Source organism: Aspergillus piperis, assembly GCF_003184755.1.
Source record: "Aspergillus piperis CBS 112811 unplaced genomic scaffold BO85scaffold_2, whole genome shotgun sequence".
Classification (NCBI taxonomy): Eukaryota; Fungi; Ascomycota; class Eurotiomycetes; order Eurotiales; family Aspergillaceae; genus Aspergillus; species Aspergillus piperis.
Genome location: NW_020291592.1, coordinates 1,059,492 through 1,078,486, shown reverse-complemented (window position 1 = coordinate 1,078,486; position 18,995 = coordinate 1,059,492). Strand labels below are relative to the sequence as shown.

The 18,995-nt window shown below is 49.6% G+C and overlaps 10 protein-coding genes across 10 annotated transcripts; 5 read left to right on the top strand and 5 right to left on the bottom strand.

Moving 5' to 3' along the window:
- Positions 1 to 455: 455 nt before the first annotated feature.
- On the top strand, positions 456 to 2,440 carry BO85DRAFT_118418 (putative longevity-assurance protein (LAC1)). Its single transcript, XM_025653890.1, has 4 exons — positions 456 to 817; positions 939 to 1,249; positions 1,304 to 1,591; positions 1,645 to 2,440. The coding sequence occupies exons 1-4, from the start codon at positions 682 to 684 to the stop codon at positions 2,236 to 2,238; spliced, it is 1,329 nt and encodes a 442-aa protein (XP_025519753.1). The 5' UTR covers positions 456 to 681; the 3' UTR covers positions 2,239 to 2,440.
- A 908-nt stretch (positions 2,441 to 3,348) lies between these two features.
- On the bottom strand, positions 3,349 to 5,932 carry BO85DRAFT_118434 (uncharacterized protein). Its single transcript, XM_025653891.1, has 4 exons — positions 5,009 to 5,932; positions 4,613 to 4,899; positions 4,435 to 4,559; positions 3,349 to 4,383 (listed from the first exon to the last, which is right to left on the bottom strand). Exons 1-4 carry the CDS (start codon positions 5,685 to 5,687, stop codon positions 3,465 to 3,467), a joined length of 2,010 nt encoding a protein of 669 aa, XP_025519752.1. The 5' UTR covers positions 5,688 to 5,932; the 3' UTR covers positions 3,349 to 3,464.
- An 826-nt stretch (positions 5,933 to 6,758) lies between these two features.
- BO85DRAFT_445231 (DNA repair protein RAD10) lies at positions 6,759 to 7,907 on the bottom strand. Its single transcript, XM_025659211.1, has one exon. The coding sequence runs from the start codon at positions 7,809 to 7,811 to the stop codon at positions 6,831 to 6,833; it is 981 nt and encodes a 326-aa protein (XP_025519751.1). The 5' UTR covers positions 7,812 to 7,907; the 3' UTR covers positions 6,759 to 6,830.
- A 287-nt stretch (positions 7,908 to 8,194) lies between these two features.
- On the top strand, positions 8,195 to 10,914 carry BO85DRAFT_445230 (mRNA-binding ribosome biosynthesis protein NOP4). Its single transcript, XM_025659210.1, has one exon. The coding sequence runs from the start codon at positions 8,507 to 8,509 to the stop codon at positions 10,670 to 10,672; it is 2,166 nt and encodes a 721-aa protein (XP_025519750.1). The 5' UTR covers positions 8,195 to 8,506; the 3' UTR covers positions 10,673 to 10,914.
- Positions 10,889 to 11,436, bottom strand: BO85DRAFT_483851 (putative progesterone binding protein; the record flags this gene model as incomplete). The annotated part of the gene is made up of 3 exons (XM_025663190.1): positions 10,889 to 11,067; positions 11,154 to 11,249; positions 11,328 to 11,436. The coding sequence occupies 3 exons, from the start codon at positions 11,434 to 11,436 to the stop codon at positions 10,889 to 10,891; spliced, it is 384 nt and encodes a 127-aa protein (XP_025519749.1).
- Positions 11,437 to 13,020: 1,584 nt separating this feature from the next.
- On the top strand, positions 13,021 to 13,443 carry BO85DRAFT_445228 (uncharacterized protein). The gene has a single exon (XM_025659209.1). The coding sequence runs from the start codon at positions 13,232 to 13,234 to the stop codon at positions 13,388 to 13,390; it is 159 nt and encodes a 52-aa protein (XP_025519748.1). The 5' UTR covers positions 13,021 to 13,231; the 3' UTR covers positions 13,391 to 13,443.
- A 333-nt stretch (positions 13,444 to 13,776) lies between these two features.
- On the top strand, positions 13,777 to 16,618 carry BO85DRAFT_445225 (putative general amino acid permease (Agp2)). The gene is made up of 6 exons (XM_025659208.1): positions 13,777 to 14,355; positions 14,698 to 14,726; positions 14,938 to 15,160; positions 15,230 to 15,965; positions 16,023 to 16,399; positions 16,453 to 16,618. The coding sequence occupies exons 1-6, from the start codon at positions 14,048 to 14,050 to the stop codon at positions 16,490 to 16,492; spliced, it is 1,713 nt and encodes a 570-aa protein (XP_025519747.1). The 5' UTR covers positions 13,777 to 14,047; the 3' UTR covers positions 16,493 to 16,618.
- On the bottom strand, positions 16,499 to 17,422 carry BO85DRAFT_445224 (uncharacterized protein). The gene has a single exon (XM_025659207.1). It carries the CDS (start codon positions 17,304 to 17,306, stop codon positions 16,791 to 16,793), a length of 516 nt encoding a protein of 171 aa, XP_025519746.1. The 5' UTR covers positions 17,307 to 17,422; the 3' UTR covers positions 16,499 to 16,790.
- BO85DRAFT_118200 (uncharacterized protein) lies at positions 17,305 to 17,650 on the top strand. Its single transcript, XM_025653888.1, has one exon. The coding sequence runs from the start codon at positions 17,432 to 17,434 to the stop codon at positions 17,615 to 17,617; it is 186 nt and encodes a 61-aa protein (XP_025519745.1). The 5' UTR covers positions 17,305 to 17,431; the 3' UTR covers positions 17,618 to 17,650.
- On the bottom strand, positions 17,575 to 18,919 carry BO85DRAFT_445223 (putative JmjC domain protein). Its single transcript, XM_025659206.1, has one exon. The coding sequence runs from the start codon at positions 18,710 to 18,712 to the stop codon at positions 17,732 to 17,734; it is 981 nt and encodes a 326-aa protein (XP_025519744.1). The 5' UTR covers positions 18,713 to 18,919; the 3' UTR covers positions 17,575 to 17,731.
- Between the last annotated feature and the right edge of the window lie 76 nt (positions 18,920 to 18,995).

Sequence of the window (18,995 nt, the reverse complement as noted above, 5' to 3'; positions counted from 1 at the left end):
CGGGCATTGAGCAATTTTTTGACCTTCTCTACTTCTGCGTGTGGTTTTTGGTGGACAACTGCTTTGTTTGTTTACTACTTCAACAAGTCCCTATATCCGTCGCAGGCTCGGCCCGGGAGACAGACAGACTTCAGCTGTATTAACTAAGTATACTCTTCATTTACCAAGGGTGTGTGCCGTGCTGAGCCCCGTTACCCCCAACAGGGAATCATCTTCCACTTCCCCCCAAAAAGCCTACCGATTAATCAATCCCAGGTACCCGCCGTGGAACCGCGGGTGGTGCTTCTGTCTCTCAAAATCGTCTCCAGTCTTTCCGACGAGTCTCAGCCCAGGTTGTCGGTCTCAACAGAAAAAAAAAGGGAACAGCAGCTGCGGCCAGCCCACTGCTGCCACTCACTCACTGCCAATCCAAGCTGTGGGCGGGAACCACTTTCGCCCGCTCTCGCTAGACCCGCGACGTACCTCCTTCGATCCCCATCGCTCTCGCTCCCTTCCCTCTCTCTCTTTCTTTCGGCCAGCTTTACGGTCGCCTTTCCAGCTCCTTGCTTTTTCTCCCTTCGCTCCTCCCTCTCGGAGACGTCTTTCCCCTCAATTGGTCACCACCCTCTTTTTCGCGGAATCAGTCGCTACTGCTGTTTGGGTCTGGATTCCCGACCCCTTCCGTAAATTGCGTGTCTCGTCATGGCCAGAGACGCATCGTTGCCGGCTTCGCAGTCGGCCTCGGAGCTCAATGCCCGCATTTCCACCTCCAGCGGACACCACCGCCCAGCCGCCAAAGAAACCACGTTCCGGGAATGGATGCTGGCCAACCAGATCGGTATGAACCAATCATGCAGCTTCCGATAATAATTCACTGTTTTGTCCCGTCAATGTTCTGCAAAACAAACGACCAAGTCCATGCGAACTGTGTGCGCTAACCAGAACTTTTCCGTATACAGGTATCTCGTTGACCATTCTTTCCATGCTACTGGCCGTTCACCACCTCTACCCTTCCTTGAATCCCTACACCACCCCGTTCTTCCAGCTGTCGTACTACCAGCCCGCCACCGGAGATTATGTGCAAGGATGGGACGACATTTACTTTATCGCCAGCTCCGCGATTGCGTTCATCGCTATCCGGGCAATTGTTATCGACTGGATGCTCCAGCCACTGGCGCAACGCTGCGGGTTGAAACGGAAGGCCTCGGTCCGTCTGGCTGAGCAAGGCTGGCTCTGCCTATACTATGGGTTTTTCTGGTCCCTTGGCATGGTTCGTACTTGACATTGCGCTTATATGATCGGGCATGCTGACCGTGGGATACAGTACATTTGGTCCAACTCATACTACTGGGGCGACTTCAGCGCCATCTGGGATCAGTGGCCCGCACGCAATGTGTCGGGTTTGATGAAATGGTACCTTCTGGTGCAATTGGCGTTCTGGGTGCAGATGCTTCTAGTTATCAACATTGAGGAGCGCCGGAAAGACCACTATCAGATGTTGACTCACCATATCATCACTATCACACTCTTCGGATCGGCTTATATCTACGGCTTTTACAATGTATCCAACGTGGTACTATCGCTCATGGACATTGTGGACCTCTTGTTACCGGTGTGTAGGAATCTGACTCTAGGTTTGAAGACGTGAGCTAATTCGAATATTAGGCGGCCAAAATCCTGAAATACTTGAAGTACGAGACCACCTGCAATGTCGCTTTTGGTGTGTTCATGGTTACATGGCTCATCACGCGCCATATCTACTACCCGCAACTATGCTGGTCCATCTACAAGGACGTCCCGGCCAGGATGGCGTACGGCTGCTACTCCGGTACCACTTCGGAGATGACTTCCACCGACGCATACCCCAACCGCTGGCGATACCTGCTTTATCCCTTCCAGGATATCAGCGGCCCAATTTGCATGAACCGCACCGTCAAATGGATCTTCCTTTCCTGCCTTTTGGCGCTGCAGGCCCTCTCGCTTATCTGGTTCACCATGGTCATCCGAGTCGCCGTCGGGGTCCTCCGCACCGGAAATGCCGAGGAGCCTCGCAGCGACGACGAAGAGGAGGAAGAAGACGTTTCGGGTAAGGATGGCCCCAATGGCACAGCTGTCCCGACCGATGGCTCTAGTGCGGACTGGCGCCGTGCCAATGGGTCTTCGAATGTACGGCCTCGTGGACGCGGCCGTGTTCGTCTTGGCGACCAGAGCGATCATAAAGCGTTACTCGGCCGGATCGGATGTGATAAACCGACCTAGACACACTTTAACGTCTTTGACTTTGCGTTTCTTTCTTTTACTAATGATATCATGGATGTGGATACGGACACGCTGAGATGCTGATGTCGAGGAGCATCAAGACATTACCAGCTAGAAACACGTGAAACGAACCAGCAAAGAAGTACAGTTCAGTTCGCATTGGGGGAAAAAAAGTTCTACCAAGCCTATCCGTTCTATATGTTTTCAATTTTCAGCAGGTGCTCATCTTGTCTTTGCGTTTGATACCATTGATCTTGATTGGTAGTGATTGTGGATTTTTCTCCCTTTTCTATTCCCATTTTTACTTTGCATCGAACTCTACCCCACATCACACATCACACCCCACCTGATCTGTCAATAACGGCGTGCACGATGATCATTATGTTGCTTTATACTATGCTCTATGCTGCTGCTTGTCATTGCCTATCTTGCTCAATTTATTTATCTAGATGATGATGATGATGTTGCTGGCCGATTGCATGCTTTGTTTGCCTTGATGCCCCCTTCCATTTATTTTATTTGTCGTCAAGAGTTCTTGTTCTTTTTTTCCTGTGGTTTAGGGACGTAATACAAATACCCACTGGTTGATGGTTTTATGTTGATTTTTCCACTTTTTCATTTTTATGCTGTGTATGATAGTCTCAGCGAGAGATAGATACTTTACGATTGCATCGTACAAAGTGACACAACTGCATCATCTTACATGATACTGGTAACATTGAAGCGCATTTGGGAACTCGATCTATTCTGTCATCCCCTCCTTGCACTACATATACCATCAAAGATCTGCAATCAACTAGATTAATGTAATAGAAAGTCTTCCTCACAATCTACCCCTCATTACTACCCACCCATCATCCAAAAACGAATAGAGGTTCAGCCCTGTTGAAAAGGCCATATTATACCCAGTCCAATCCCATCCCATCATTTCATTCCATTTTCGTTTGCCGTGTGAAACGCCCAAACACCATCCGTCTTCATTATTCCCAATCATTCACTCATTCGTCTGTCGTCTTTGTCTCGTTAAAAGCGTTAAGCCAATCCCAGTTCCCGTCTGCGCCATTTGATATCCGTCCAGTAGTAGTATCCTGGTTTCCCTCTTTCGTGAACTCAACGCCCAGTAATAACTGAATATGAAGTTGATGCGATGTGAATAAACAGCATACATAAACGCTGTAAGGCATAAAGATTGGCGAAAGGAGAAGAAAAAAAAATAGAAATATTACTTAGGTAAAAACAGGTATATTTGTAGTATCGTCACCCACATCTGTGGTCGTAATGGAGGATAAACTAAAGTTGAGGATATCTTCACGCATCTGGGCCTCGTTCCAGAAGTAGTCTGGTGATGATGAGGATGAAGAAGGGGAGGCGTCTTCCTGGACATGAAGGAGACGTTTACGTTGGCGGGCGGCCAGCGTATCGGCGTCGATTTGGTCGCATCCGAGTGCGCACTCTTGTTGGGTGACGATGAAGTCGATGAGGACTTGGCGGAGACGGTCCCAAATTGTGCCGTGACGTTTCCATTCGAGGCGCTTGGCGACTCGGACCATGCGGGAAACGATCCAGCACCGGGCGCCAGTGTCGCCGCGATGATTTGGCGGGTAGCCGCCGTTGTTGAGGAAGAGCCAGAGGACAGATGTGATGCTGGGGTTGGTGAATGGATTCATGCTTCTGATTTCAATACTTAGCCATTCCATGTAGGGGTCGAGGGAGGTCGAGTTTAGGTAGCAGTCATGAAGAGCGATGGCCAGGAAGAAGAGACAAGCCATGCAGGTGTATTCGTCGATGAAGCGAATATCTCGAATTCCATGATCGTAGTCAGGGAGCATCGTGAGAATCGTGTAGAGCTGCGTGCCGGGTGTGAAATAGTTGATGCGCTTGGGCGGGGCATCGGGTATGAGAGTATAAGGAGCATCTAGGGCACAGCGTTCTAGTTCGCGAAGACGACGGAAGAATCGTAAAAAGTCTTCACAGGCACGAAAGGTTTCGCAGAGGCTCTCCGAGTCTTCTGCTGTAGTCGAGTCATGGGGTACTGCAAGGTGAATTGTCGGGTCCAGGAAGTCGAGAGGAGGAGTAGCCGAGACAGCACCGGTCCAGGGTAGAGAAGTGCTGACAATGGCCTTTGAGGCGCAACTGAAATCCACCCTGGAAACCGTTAACAAATATCCTTTGATACAGACAGCCACACAAACTTACCAATACAGCACCTTCTCCAGGAAGGGGCTAGAAATCCGCATGCCTTGCATTCCTCCACGACTCCTAATCATCGATGCCAATCCTCTAAAATGCATCCGTTCTATGGACGCATCCTTGGACCATTTCTCCATGGTGTCAGCTTAATCCTTGAATAATAAATCGTAACGAGCCACAGTACCTCGATGACAGCCATTGTGGCAACGGCGTAGATAGTTCCGTCATACTGCCCAGTGGAGTCTGCTTGAATGCGCTCGTTCATCAACCGTAGCGCTCGCATCTTATGGGTCAAGCTTTGGACGGATTCAGTTTTCCCTTCCACACCTGCACGGTGCTTCGATGCAATGGCGAGCATGGCCTGGAACGGCAGGCCATCGTGCAAAGCAAACTGCCGGAATATCTCCATCATGGGGTTGTTCGCGATCGAGTCGGCAAACTTATACATCATAGATGGGTACGTGACCACAACTAACATACGTGTAAGCTCCAGTCGGAAGTAAAGTGATATGCAGGGGTTTGAAGTGCGCATGCAACGTCTTAGGTTTAAAGATGACATCTGCGGCGCAATATAACGTACAATGTTGGATCAATTCATGATCTGCATGACTAACCGGAATTGGATAGCAGCTAAACGGGTCTCGAACGGAACCTTCTCCAGGAGTAACGAGGGGGTCTAAGGCTTTAACTGTAGGCTTCTGAACAGCCAGTGAGGGATGAGGTACTCCCTCCTCACGTTTGACCTTGTGTAATTTGGGGATGAGCAATCGCGAAGGTCCCTTTGCCTTTTCAGGTGGTGGATGGTCCTCTTCGCTACTCGGCGAACCCTTTTCGGATTTGATAGCAGGATCATCTGGGATTTCCTCCGCCAGCGACGAGGAGGTCTCGGGTACCTGGGAGTCAGATGGAGAGCGAGGGGTCCAACCACCGCCAGGTATACGAGCTGTCCCCAGTCGCGCGATGCTGTCCAAGCGCCGCTGATGCATGTACTGGCGCATGGCATGGCGGCGGACCTGGCGCTTGGACTCATGATCCGTGACTAGGACAAACTCGAAGTTCCTGGAGCTGGACTGCTGAGCGGGTCTGGCAGGCCGGTTTCTCGAAGGAGCCAAGCGGTCTTCTGCATGTTGATTGTTCTGATCATTGGGATGACGACGAGCAGGCGCAGGACCTGGAGCAGCGGCCACATTCACATCCTGAAACTTAATATCTGATGTATTAGAGGTAGTTCCGGGCTCGGGGTTACCCTCCTCCCCCATTCTCTCATGATTTGGCCTGGCCCGGCAAACGCGTAGTACCGGTCAGGCCCGGGAATTGGGGACTGGGGACAAGAGCCGAAGGGTGGGGAAGACCAAACAGGACGTCTGTCTGTATCTACTTGCTGCAGCTTTTTTTTGGGCAGTGGAGCTATCCGAGGAGCCCGATGAGAATCGATAGGGCAAAAGCTTCAGAAACTAAGCCCGTGGCCGCAAGAGATGGCGCATAGCAGAGAATGTCGTTGGACTGACACAGAATGGCGAAACTCCAATGTTCGCCGTCAGCCCGATTTCCCCTTTGGGCTTTGCTTCCCCACCCTCGTGTCCCCCCACGTGATGATCTTCCGGCTGACTCAGCTGTTGGGTCACCGCCGCTTCTTTCACTTTGTCTCTCTCTTTCTCTCTGTAACCACTGAAACAGAACAGTCTAGAAGGCACTCAAAGTATGGTTTATACTCTATCTCCAAAGTTAACATGGGCTATAGAGAAGAAGCATAGGAATATTGTTACCAAAGAAGCTTGAGATACATTGTATCCATCCTCAGTGTCTATTGGGAAGGGCCCAGGCACCCACGAAACAAGCATTGCTACTCCACCTGCCTTAATTCATTCTGGATCCCCTCTTCCCCACGGGGTAATTTGACTCCTACTATAATTACAAAGTAAGTAAGGTTGATTAGCTCTGGGGACCTTCTGATTTGATGGTCTGAACACACGTAATCCACGATCAGTGCCCTAGTGGCCTACTATTGACGGTATGGGTGTCTAGTGCGCCAATGGCCGATGCAGCTTGGCTAAGCTTCTGTCATCTTCTACTACTTCCCGCTAAGCTGACCAGCCCTACCTATATTGTAACTCTAAGCGAGTCAGCAATAGAGAAAATGGTTGGCTCAGGAAAATATTAAGCCATGTAAACCCCCACCCCATACACAATAAGTCACGTGCAGCTTGTGCCATCCCACTGTATACTCTCCGGAATACGAGAAAGTAATATAACGCCCAAATCGTATATGGGAGGTTGTGTTATTGGCTCCATTTCCACGTGATATCTGGACTGCAGGCTGGAACAAGTTGTTTTAAATGCAAGGCAATGTTTTCTTTATTATACCAGTCTCCGTATTATAAAAGAGTCCACCTGATAAGGGATCAACCACCGTCCTCTCGATACTTCGCCAGAGCCGCCATAATGCCCTCACTCATCCCCTCCTCCTGCTGACTCGACTCCTGCATTCGACGCTCTTCGACGGCTTGTCTCCGTGTTTCTAGGCGACCATCCTCTGCATCTGCTAGGATTGTTTCCGCGGCAGTGTCTTCATTTGTTCCTGAAGGTTTGGAAGGCTTGTCTTCTTGGCCCTCAACCTCGCCAGTTGCATGACTTCCAGCGATTCCTCCGCGAGTTTTCCTCTTCGTCGACTCCACCCTAAAGCCTTCCCTTACTGTACTACACCACTGCTTGACCTTCTTCTCTCCCCATCCAGGTACTGCACTAATCTGCTCAGGTTGCGCATTGACTGCGTTCTGCAGGCTTCCGAACGTAGATATCAAGCTAGCTGCATCTGATTTATTAATGCTCCGGGGTGTTGTGACGAACTCAACAAGAGATTCTTTATATGACTGGGCTTGTTGCGTGCGAATAGCAGTGGGTTGAGAGTTTTCAGAAGACTTGAACAGTTCAAGGTAGTGTGCAGCTTCAGGTGCAGACCAGCAAAGGATCAACGTCATGTTGTTGACGATGGATGTCTTCGAAAGCTCCTTCAAGCTTTCCTCATGGTTCGGAATATCCACAATAACCAGGATAATCCGTAACAGATATTTTCCTGCTATGAGGCGAATTCGCGAGTAGATATATTCGGGATGTAAGCGGTGATACTTCAAGGAAAGAAATAAAGCACAGGTGGTGTTTCCGACCACATAATCGGCCGGTATGTCTGCATATTCCCACGGCAGTAGTTTGATATGATTCAATATCGGATTGCCTTTTTGTCGCGTTGACACGAGGATGGCAGATGGGCCAGACCTGCTGGGGAGTGCTTGTGGCTTAGGCTGTTGGACCTTAGATGATGGCTGCGGCGTCGAGGCACCAGATGTTCGAGGCGTAGCAGATTCGGAACGTGCTACTGGGTCCATGCTGCTTTCTTTGCCCCCAATATCATCCGCTATTGGTTCGGAGGAGATAGAAAGCTACTGCATCAAGTGTTTCGCAAAATATAAGCGAACGGGACCCTGGATGTTGTCATATCACTTCGATTTACACCAATCCTTGGCAGTAATAGGTGGGCCATACAAGGGTTCCCGATTGGTGGTGATGATGTAGGTCACGTGGGTAAGAACATCATGTGACTAACATTCATCATGTAGATATTTGCCATGAGAAGAGGATTAGCGATAGTAGGCAGAAGAATTACAAAGTCTTGATTTATAAAGAGTCTCTGACTCCGTCATTTAAACACTAGGAAAGCATACGCTTCCGTCAGGTTTAGCATAGCACCATCCAGTTCAGTATGGTATATGCCATTGAGTATCACCAACCTTGTTCTGCATATGCGAAGGATGTCTTCTGTCTGCAAAAAAACAGCTATATAATGCATGAAAGCAGACAAACGTATTGAAAGCAGACAAATAGCAAGAGGAAGATCTAGACTGATATGTAAACATGAAAGTAGATGGAGCACGGTGGAGACCCATCCCTTCTCACCGCCCGCAGACCCGCTTTTGCCTCCAAAAGTCAAAAAACGGGATCGGGATTTTTCTGCCGCTGATTCTGCGACAGAAAAAAAAGTTACTCAAAAACACCAATCAAGGCTGAGAGGAACGAGTCCAAGATGAGTTCCCCCGAAGCCAGCGAGATCAAGGGTAGCGCTGCCCCTGATAGCAACATGGACATACAAACCGAGAAACCAGCACAGGAGACACCGGCCTCCAACCAGCCTAGGAGGGAGCTTTTCATCCGATCGCTTCCCGCCTCTACGACGACCGAGAGCCTGACGGAATATTTCTCGCAATCCTACGTTATCAAGCATGCCGTTGCTGTCACAGACCCTGAGACGAAACAATCGAAGGGATACGGTTTCGTGACGTTTGCGGATCTCGAAGACGCAAAGGCCGCGCTGGAGGAGTTCAATGGCTCTGTTTTCGAGGGCAAGAAGATCAAGGTTGAATACGCCCAACCGCGTCACCGTGTTGTTGATGAGAACCTTGGAAGGAGCAAGCCTTCGGCTGAAGCTCTTGAACAGAAGAAGAAGAGAGAGGATCAGAGGGCGGCCGCTCAGCCTAAGCTGATTGTTCGAAACTTGCCGTGGAGCATCAAGGAACCCGAAGATTTGGCGGTTCTCTTCCGCAGTTTTGGCAAGGTCAAATATGTTACCCTTCCCAAGAAGGGAAGCCAATTGGCTGGTTTCGGTTTCGTTGTTTTGCGCGGAAAGAAGAACGCCGAGAAGGCCTTGCAGGCAGTGAACGGAAAGGAGGTGGACGGAAGAACACTCGCTGTCGATTGGGCTGTCGAGAAGAACGTCTGGGAGGATCTACAAAAGGACAACGAGGAAGAAGAAAAGGATGTAAAGGAGGAGCCAGAAGATGCCGACATGGAGGATGCCATCGAAGCAGAAGTTGGCATTGATGAAGAAGCCCATTCTGACGAGGACGACGACATGGAAGACGATAGCGACGTTGATGAGGATGAGGATGCCGAGGAGGACGAGGACGAGGAAGAGGATGAGGGAGAGAAGGAAGACGAAAGGAACGCTTCGACTATCTTCATCAGAAACCTTCCGTTCACCTGCGACGATGATATGCTCTACGAACACTTCACCCAATTCGGTCCCCTTCGCTATGCCCGAATCGTCGTCGACCACGAGACCGAGCGTCCCCGCGGTACTGGTTTTGCTTGCTTCTGGAAGCCCGACGATGCAGCAGCCTGTGTGCGCGACGCCCCTAAACAACAAGATCCCCTTGTCGCAGAGAAAGATAAGTCAAAGAAAGCCTCTACCGCCTACAAGCATTCCATTCTACAGAACGAAAACGCCGACCCCACCGGACGGTATACCTTGGAGGGTCGCGTACTACAAGTCGCCCGCGCAGTGAGCAAATCTCGCGCTTCACAGCTAGAGGAAGAGGGAGTGTCTCGCCGACTCGTCCGCGATACGGACAAGCGCCGCCTCTACCTGCTTTCTGAGGGTACCATCCCAACGAACTCCGCCCTTTACAAGAAGCTTTCGCCATCGGAGATCAAGATGAGAGAAGACAGCTACAAGCAACGACAGAATTTCATCAAGAAGAACCCGGCCCTCCATCTCAGTTTGACGCGTTTGTCGGTCCGTAATATACCCCGTCACGTCACCACAAAAGATCTGAAACAGCTCGCTCGTCAAGCAATCGCCGGATTTGCAGAAGATGCGAAGAAGGGCCTGCGGCAGCCTCTGTCTAAGGATGAATTGAACCGCGCGGCCGACATCATGAGAGAGGCGGAGCAGTTGCGGAAGAAGAAGGGTGTTGGTGTTGTGAGACAAGCGAAGATCGTTTTCGAAACTCGGGATGGTCACAAGGTCGGTGAGGAAAAGGCCGCGGGAAGAAGCAGAGGTTACGGTTTCATTGAGTACTATACCCACCGCCATGCTCTAATGGCTCTCAGATGGCTCAATGGCCACGCTGTTGAGGCACCTGCGACTGGCTCGGAGGACAACAAGGAAAAGAAGAAGCGTTTGATCGTCGAGTTCGCCATTGAGAACGCCCAGGTTGTCAAGCGCCGGCAGGAACAGCAGGCCAAGGCACGTACCTTCAAGAAGGGCAAGCAAGATGGTGAAGGTTCGGCTGATAAGGACGAGGGCAAGAATAACAAGGGAGGTCCCAATGGGAAGAAGAGAAAGCGCTCTGACAACAATGACAAGGGCGCAAATGAGGATGATGATGAGGAACAGAATAAGCTTGCAAAGCGGAATCGTATCATCGCGAAGAAGCGAATGCAGCGAAGATCTCGGAAGGGAAAGGCTTAAGGCCAGGTACATAGATAAAAGTCAATGCGGGTTATATATGGAGTAAATAGCTAATGATATCTGTCAACAAGCTCATTTCTTGGTTTCAGGCGCTGTATTATTCAACGCATGTGTCATCGACCATTGAAAGTAGGTCGCGTAAAAGTAGAGTCCACGGGTATAGTTCTTGCATTAGAGAAAGGTTGATTATCTCAGATCGCTGCTAACCATCTCCCTTTAGTAGTTTGTAGCATCCTTCACCTTTCCCACGATGTTGTAGCGTTTGCTGAAGAATGTGAACCATTCATCCAGGACGGTCTTCTCCTTGTCCTCCAGATCATACCAATCGGGTTTGCAGTCCTCGGCTTTGAGCGACGAAGAGGCAAGGGCGCGGGAGGGGTCCTTTCCAGCAAAGACTGGTAATGGTGAATATACGTCAGTACACCCGTTCACAGTCATGAAGCACAGCCATAGGCGATGTATTCAAGGAAGAATAGCTTACCGTGGTACTGTCCACTAGGACTGTATGCCTGATTCCGAGTCACATCGAAAACGATTCCCTTGATCGCAACCAAGGTGGGACGGTTAGGATCGGTACCTGGAAATTGTAATTTGTCAGTATATGAGATTCTAACAGATTTGTCAAATCCTTGGAGGTGCAGTGCGAAAAACTCACCATCGCATTTGGACAGCTCCTCAACGGTTATGGGGTCATATTTCGGGGGATCAAGCTGGACAGGGATCTTGGGAGAGAAGCGCTTCGGCTCAGGCTCGTGCTCGACCATTGTGACGATCTTTGATTGTGCAGGTAGTTTTCTTCAGTGGGTTTCTCGCTGGGAAGCTGTTGTTTTGCAGCAGACGCTGTGGAAAGACGAGGTTCGTTGCCGGTTAAACAGGCGCGGGGCAGGCGGGGAGAGCTCGGAGCGGCGAAACCGTGGGTCGAGGTTTGGCAGCTTCCGTCCGCGGCTCGGTGATGTTATCGTCAGTCCCCATCTCGTCTTCTCGGATGTGTAGTAAGTGTCCTTTACAATTAGTTTCATTGGCTCTTGAGACATCGACTCCTTGATATCTTCTGGAGTATCCACTGCCCCTGAACTTAGGTAGATTAAGATTCGCCTACTGTCTAGGGCCAGACTCAGTGGTTGCTCTGAATTATGCATGCAGGAAGTCAGTGATCTGTAAGAAACGTGATCGCAACAGTTTGGTTGGCAACTGAGCCCCCTTTCCGCATCTGTAGAGGATTGCCTACTCTGGAAGCCCCGTGATTGGCACCACTTCTGACGTCAAAGACGCCTGATGGCTAACTGTAGTATCTATCATATAAGCAAGCATCACACGCGACATCCATCTTTGTCTATATGTGTTGCAAAACCATTGCATCTTGTGTATACAGAACTGGATGATCCATTCTGATCCTCCTTGTCATCGCATTTATCACGAGAAACTTCCAGATAGCGCACAAAATGTCCACACAACGAAGTAGTCAGCCAAGAACCATCCAGACCCCATCCCTTGCTCGGGACTCTCATGGCAATGATGCAGAAAGAGACCGCAGATCGATCTCAGAGGAATCCGATCTGTCGCATTACCTCCACTACGAAGACAATGATGGCTTTTTCCCTCCAGCCTGGCTAGGGAAGGCACCGCCTACTCAACATGGAGATGGCACGAAGGTCTCGGACAAAAAATCCCAAACTGAGATGCGAGCATGATCAATGACACAATATATCATCGCATGAATCGACTGTGACGTTTGTTTTCATCAAGGGTTCTTTCTTGCCTGGCGTCATGGCGTTAACTGCTTTCCTTATTTGTTGAAACTACGAGGTTCGGAACTAAATGGGAAGATTGCCTAGAATTAGCATCATGTCCGTTGAATCCGATTTCCTTTTGGGTCTTGAAATCACACGGATACAAGTCGCCACAGGGAAGGCAGGAACAGAGACTCATAGGCTACAGTTGCTATATCAAGGGGCGATTACAGGGGCGCTTGTTGGAACAAGGATTACTTAGTATTGTCATTCTAGTCAGTCTGGGATTAGTATCATGTACGGCCTAGATCGCGCCAGACCTATGGTGCCCTAGCTGCTACTACCTCGTTGGTTAGTTGCAGCTGAGTTGAACTGTCTCATGGTCTGCAATGCACGGTTTTAAGAACTGGTTTAACCTGCAGTTTCACAAAAGCCTTTCTGCCACCAATGTTCATGCCAGACTTGTCAACTGACAGTCTGGAGTCGCTCATGTGACTCCCCGGCTGAATGCCACGGCAATTCCCCAAAACAGTTAGGGCGGGACATCCCCGGCCGAGGTTTAACTTCAACTTTTCCCTCTGCCCCTCATACTTGGGTCCCTTGCTACCCGTGGCATTTATGTGCTGTGCGTGCCATTTGACTCGGTAGTATACTACTCAGCTGCAACCAGCTATTGACTATCTGCGACTGGCTGCAGTCATTGATACATGAGAACCAATCCGGAGGTGCCGCAACTAATGTGCTTTACCACATTTGGTCTTAGCCTAGATGGCTCTTATCATTGACTTTGCCTCCTCTGTCAGGTTTGAAGACCTGAAAATCCGGGGGTATGCCTTCCTGGCATACAATTGTCTTGGGTTCTGCCATCTACCTTGCAGATGTGGCTGCCTGGCACTTTTATTCTGTATTCATGGATATCCATCGCTTTCATGCAACGGCAAATAGTGGCACCGATCGTGGGTTACACGAAAATAGTATGTCAAGCTGATTGGACACCTGGACGGTCGATCTGTCTGTGTTGTATCTACAAGATAATACCCGATGCAGGAGGTTCTCTAGGGTCAGATAAGTGAGTTCGTATACAGTGTGATTTAGTACACAATCATAGACTGTGGCAGGATTATCAGCTCTCTTATCAATCATTATGGATTCGAGTCAATAAGAGAGTGCAGTGTAAAGGTTAGTCTAGATTAATACCATCAAGTAGGGTAGAAATAGCAAGGACAAGGTTAAAGCGAGCACCATGTTTTGCTCAAACGCCACGCACAACTGTATCTGCCCGCCATTGTGGGGGCTCCCAATGGAGTCGCCGAAGCCGTAAAGTCGGCTTCCGTACTGTGATTTGTCTCCTTGATTCCCTTTGCACGAGTTATCCCTAGACCATAATTGACTAAAATGTCTTCTGCCGAATAATGCCCCATGATGAGGGATATCCGCATGGCGAGAACCGTTCTTGACCGGTCTAGCTAGCCCACCATTTTTCCTCGCGGTTTCCCTTCGCCCGCCTTCTTTTTTTCTTTTTCTACAAAGTAACTCACTTCCCTTCCTCTTATCTTCGTGCCTCATATTTCGTCTAATGTCTTTGGGTTTGCTTTTCTCTACCTAACTTGTCCACTGCTGGGGCTCGGTGAATTTTAGCCACAGTATGGCTTTTACATCTGCCATACACACCGGGAGGCATTCCCCCACAATCAGCCCTCATGGACTAGGCGAAGAGCGTAAAGAAACCGCCATGGACCGCTCTGAGAAGGATGCTGTCGTTCGTGACAGTGAAGAAGTACTCGAAGATGATTCCAAGAAGCTTGCCTACGATCATACGCACCGCAAGCTGAAGCCCAGACATATCCAGCTCATCGGTATCGGTGGCACCGTCGGGACCGTGTTGTACGTCCAGATTGGTAAGGCACTGATAGAAGGTGGTCCCGCCAGTCTCTTCATCGCATTTATTATCTGGTTAGTCCTACTCCTACCGTTCTCTTCCATTGTCTTTCGTTGTTCCTCACGGTGCTGCAATTCTCATCTTATGAGCTGTCTCAAAGGGTCTCGTTCATAGGTAAGTTTCTTGAATCGGAAGCACAAAGTACAAGAACCTGCTTTCGCCCAATCATCAGCAGCTACAAGGATGTTGGTGAACATCAGATACCCCATGCACTATGCGTAGATCAAGCAGTGTCAACTGCTTCCTTGTTCCTGACGTGTGCTTCACCCTAGAGACAGCAGAATTTCGGGATTGTCTGACCTTACCTTATGCATATTGCTGCTAAATATATGGAATCTTATACCTCGTTGATATAGGTCCGCTGTCATTCTATGTATAACTGTTTGTACGGATTCCCTTACCCTGCGATCTTGAAGCCCTCCCAATTCTCTTCATGCCGCTAGCGACATCAAAGCTGCCATTTGCGACCTGTGCGATTTGTCTGCATGTCCCAAAGCGCCGATTTCCCAATGGCCTCTCTGATTCCGTCGCAACAAATTGGCCCGCGAATTTGTCCCCTTTGAAGTAGCATTCCACTAAGATAAGATCTATGTTAGGCTTGGCTGAGATGGTCACATATTTGCCCATCTCCTCGCCCTTTATCCGCTTTGCAACTCGATATGTTGACGAGGCCTTTGGCGTTGCTGCCGGTTACAACTTCTTCATCTTTCAAGCCGCGATGGTGCCATTTGAAGTTACAGCGTGTAACTTGATTATCACTTACTGGAGCGATGCAGTCCCTGTCGCCGCAATTATTGTAATTGTGCTTGTGCTCTTCGGGTATGTTATGCTCTGGGTTGAAGCATACTTCGTGTACAACTTGGAGCAGTGCAAGCTAACAAGTATCAGGCTACTCAACATCTTTGCAGTGAAGTGGTATGGCGAAGCCGAATTCTGGCTTTCCTTGAGCAAGGTCTTGCTTAGTGTGGGCCTGATCTTCTTCACATTCATTGTGATGCTCGGAGGCAACCCTCTTGGCGATCGCTTTGGATTCCGTTACTGGAAGAACCCCGGGGCTTTTGCCGAATACTACAAGACCGGAGATCTAGGCCGATGGCTCGGGTTCCTTGCTTGCCTCATCCAAGCCAGTTTCACGATCGCCGGTCCTGACTACGTCTCCATGGCTGCCGGCGAAGCAGTCAACCCCCGCAAAATCTTGCCCAAAGCGTACAATGGCATCTTCTATCGACTCACCACCTTTTTTGTTCTCGGTGTGCTTTGCATCGGTATCTTGGTTCCCTACAATGATCCCGACCTAGCTGCTGCATATGAGCAAGACCTGCCTGGTGCAGCTGCATCACCGTATGTTGTCGCCATGGATCGACTGAAAATCCCCATTCTGCCACACATCGTCAATGCCATGGTTCTCCTCGCTGCTTTCAGTGCCGGAAATAGTTACGTCTACTGCGCCAGCAGAAGTCTGTACGGTCTTGCCCTGGATGGCAAGGCGCCGCGCATTCTCACGAAATGTACAAAAACTGGTGTGCCAATATACTGCGTCTTGATTGTGTTCGTATTTGCACTGTTGGCTTTCCTACAGGTCTCTAATGGTTCGGCAATTGTTCTGAACTGGTTTGTAAATCTTGTGAGTCCCTTTTTACCCTCCGCTTCATCTGCAAGTACTTACCACACTACCAATCAGGTCACTGCATCCCAGTTGATCAACTTTACCGTCATTACCTTCACCTACACCCGGTTCAGAAAAGCCCTCATGGCACAGGGTGTCCCTCGCGCATCCCTCCCCTATCAGAGCCGAGGCCAGCCCTATGTCGCGTACATTGCCCTGGTGTCGACTTTTGTCATGACCTTCGTGGGCGGGTACACTGTCTTCTTACCCGGGAACTGGGACATTCCGACTTTCTTCTTCTCGTATACTATGATTGGAGTGTTCCCTGTTATCTACGTGGGATGGAAACTCTGGCATCGTACAAAGTTCCTGAGTCCTAAGGAAGTTGATATAGTCACTGGTGTAGAAGAAGTGGAAGTTTATACTAGGAATTATGTTGAGGAACCATCAAGGTAGGTCTGCCTGATATACTGAGGGAGGTCATAAAGCTAACGATCGCACACAGTAACGCATTTACGAGATTCAACGATATGGTTTTCGGTTAGACCAGCATCATGAGACAACGTATAGAGAAAATTTGGGAGGCTATTTGGATAGAAGTTCATTTTTCCTTTCTTTCCTTAGCAGATGATACCAAAGACAGCTTCGATTGCAGATAAACAATGAAATCGCTAAACCATAGTCCAACCCCATAAGATATCATACAAGACGCGAGTATATCCCTCCCCCTTCCAACATAATATAATACACCCCTCTTATCATCTCTATCATCCACCACTACCACCCCACCCCACCCCACTCAACACAATCAACGAAAACGACACGAACTTGATCTTGAGGTGATTAATTCCCCTCCCCCCTCTCCCTCTTCAACGCCTCCAACCGCATCTTATTCCTCTTCCCCAACACCCTCAACGTATTCTTCTTTTCAATCTCCGTCATAGCCTCCCAATTCGAGATGCGCGATAACGTCCCATCCTGATTCACCACCACAGGACCCAAGTGATCCAATGCAACTGCTGATCCGTCCCCGCTAACATCGAGTTTCGTGGCTGATTCGGCGTCTGGGAGGGCGAGGATGGGCTTGTTTTCCTCATCTCTTTGTTGTTGCTCGTTGGGTGTGCTCATTGTGGAGTAGTAAGAGCTTTGCTCCTTTGGGTATTTATTGGTGTTGTTGTAGAGGTGGATTGCTGAGCAGTGAGGGTGGAGAGGGAGAGTTGCTTGGTGGAGGAAGTGTCGTGGTGTGTGGTATGAGCTTGTTGTTGTTGTGAGTGTTGCGGATGCGGGTGCGATGCGGGCGGTCGTTGTGAGGAGGAGGTTGATGAGTGAGGCGCGGGTGAGGGTGGAGGACATGTACATTATATTCTTTTTCTTTTTCTTTTTCTTTTTGTGTTGGTGGGTTGGTTGTGGTGTGTGGTGAGGTGGGATTTGGTTGATTAAGAGAAAGAGAGAAAGGGCGATGATGTCGTTGGCGAAATCTTGGGATGTGGAGTGAAGGCGGGCGGAGTCGAAAAGAGGATTCTAGAACGTTGGGTCTGTTTTGGGGGTACGGATTGCCCACTAGATTGTTTTTATTGGAGTATGTAGATTGGGTTTTGTTTAATGCATATTATTGGGCTTATACTGGGTATTTAATTTACTTTTCTTTTTGTCTTGTTGTCTTAGTGTAGCTTGTATCCTGGCTCCGGGCATTACCATATCTACAAGTCTACTTGGGTATCCATCACACGCTGAGGATCAGCGGAACCACCAGTTCACCTGTCAGACAGATAAGTAAGATAGAGTCATAGGCGCAACTTAAGCCAACTTACCGATGCCGTCACCCCTGTTCCTACGCCCTTGATACTATGCCACCATCCCCGGGGAATGAACATCCCATCCCCCGCTTCGAGATGTGCTTCATACCCATCTAGCCCCGGCACAGCTTTCACCTCGTCCCAGACAGCCTGCTCCAATAGTGTTCTTTCTTGACCCTGCATCATTTCGTCTCCTCGAATCGCAGCCGCCTCGCGACCTGCGGTCCGTCCAAGCTGCCGTCTCACGGCCCCGAATACCTTCTGTCCATCACCAGGCGATAATAGCCTCACTACCTTTTGTCCCGCGAGCTGAACGAAGAGGTTGGGATTCGGGTCCCGATGGAGAGGCGTATACGTCGGCGGGTGTCCGATCCAAACGTTAGTGTCGTAAACGTCACCTTTTCCAGCCTGCGCTACTAATTCAGGTGTTGGAAAGTCATCACGGAGTACCTGCGGGAGGTCGAGGAGCTGGCACTGCGCTAGATACAACCTTGCGGACTGTGTCTCGAGCGTCTCTGCTGTACGAATCCAGTCAAGGAACAGACTCAGCGGCGCGTGAAATTGTTGGAAGGTGAGCCCGTCTGCTCCTGCTTCATCGGTACTGTCGGAGGATGGCTGTGTGAGTTCCAGCGGAACGAAGGCGTCGGCCCCATGTTGGGCGAGGTATGTTGTGTTCAACTGAGACACATTGGGATCGGTCGGAGCAGGCTGGAACCAACGCTCAAAGGCAGGAAAATCGCGAAAGGAACCCCGAGGGAGGATTGTAGGACGTTCCGGAGTGAAGTAGTTCTTGCGGAAGTCGTCTATGTCGACATCCTTGAGGGTATCTAGGGGGCGATATGGACGGGACGTCGTGGAGGTAAAGCAGCGTTGTTGGCGTAGTTGGTTTGAAGAGAACCGGAGGGTGACGGACGACAGACGGTGCCAAACCCTGAGGTTATTGTTGGGCAGACATTGTTGGAGCTTCATTCAGAAGACCAAGTGTTCAGTCATCCAGAGAAGTGGGTTGGGGAAGCTCCGTATCCACCGTTCAGTGCTGCTTGGATTGCTGCTGCACGTGCGGTTTGACAAGGTGCAGATCGGGAAATTTCCGCCCCGACTGGGATTGACCAGTTGCCGGTGAACCTCTCCCTTGGGTAGCTCTTCATTCTTCTTGAATTGATATTTTACTTCTGACCTCATCTACTAAATCTCTTAGGATAGATTTACCTATAGTTTATCAGGGAAAGCCATAACTAGTGGATTTGTCAAC

Coding starts and splice junctions, on each gene's coding strand:
- BO85DRAFT_118418 (XM_025653890.1), top strand. CDS start 682: ATGGCCAGAGACGCATCGTTGCCGGCTTCGCAGTCGGCCTCGGAGCTC. Junction 1,250..1,303: donor TTTTCTGGTCCCTTGGCATG/GTTCGTACTTGA, acceptor CGTGGGATACAG/TACATTTGGTCCAACTCATA. Junction 1,592..1,644: donor TTGTGGACCTCTTGTTACCG/GTGTGTAGGAAT, acceptor TTCGAATATTAG/GCGGCCAAAATCCTGAAATA.
- BO85DRAFT_118434 (XM_025653891.1), bottom strand. CDS start 5,687: ATGGGGGAGGAGGGTAACCCCGAGCCCGGAACTACCTCTAATACATCA. Junction 4,900..5,008: donor TCATGAATTGATCCAACATT/GTACGTTATATT, acceptor CACGTATGTTAG/TTGTGGTCACGTACCCATCT. Junction 4,384..4,434: donor CTGGAGAAGGTGCTGTATTG/GTAAGTTTGTGT, acceptor AACGGTTTCCAG/GGTGGATTTCAGTTGCGCCT.
- BO85DRAFT_445231 (XM_025659211.1), bottom strand. CDS start 7,811: ATGGACCCAGTAGCACGTTCCGAATCTGCTACGCCTCGAACATCTGGT.
- BO85DRAFT_445230 (XM_025659210.1), top strand. CDS start 8,507: ATGAGTTCCCCCGAAGCCAGCGAGATCAAGGGTAGCGCTGCCCCTGAT.
- BO85DRAFT_445228 (XM_025659209.1), top strand. CDS start 13,232: ATGCCTTCCTGGCATACAATTGTCTTGGGTTCTGCCATCTACCTTGCA.
- BO85DRAFT_445225 (XM_025659208.1), top strand. CDS start 14,048: ATGGCTTTTACATCTGCCATACACACCGGGAGGCATTCCCCCACAATC. Junction 14,727..14,937: donor CATTCTATGTATAACTGTTT/GTACGGATTCCC, acceptor GATCTATGTTAG/GCTTGGCTGAGATGGTCACA. Junction 15,161..15,229: donor ATTGTGCTTGTGCTCTTCGG/GTATGTTATGCT, acceptor AACAAGTATCAG/GCTACTCAACATCTTTGCAG.
- BO85DRAFT_445224 (XM_025659207.1), bottom strand. CDS start 17,306: ATGTACATGTCCTCCACCCTCACCCGCGCCTCACTCATCAACCTCCTC.
- BO85DRAFT_118200 (XM_025653888.1), top strand. CDS start 17,432: ATGTGGAGTGAAGGCGGGCGGAGTCGAAAAGAGGATTCTAGAACGTTG.
- BO85DRAFT_445223 (XM_025659206.1), bottom strand. CDS start 18,712: ATGAAGCTCCAACAATGTCTGCCCAACAATAACCTCAGGGTTTGGCAC.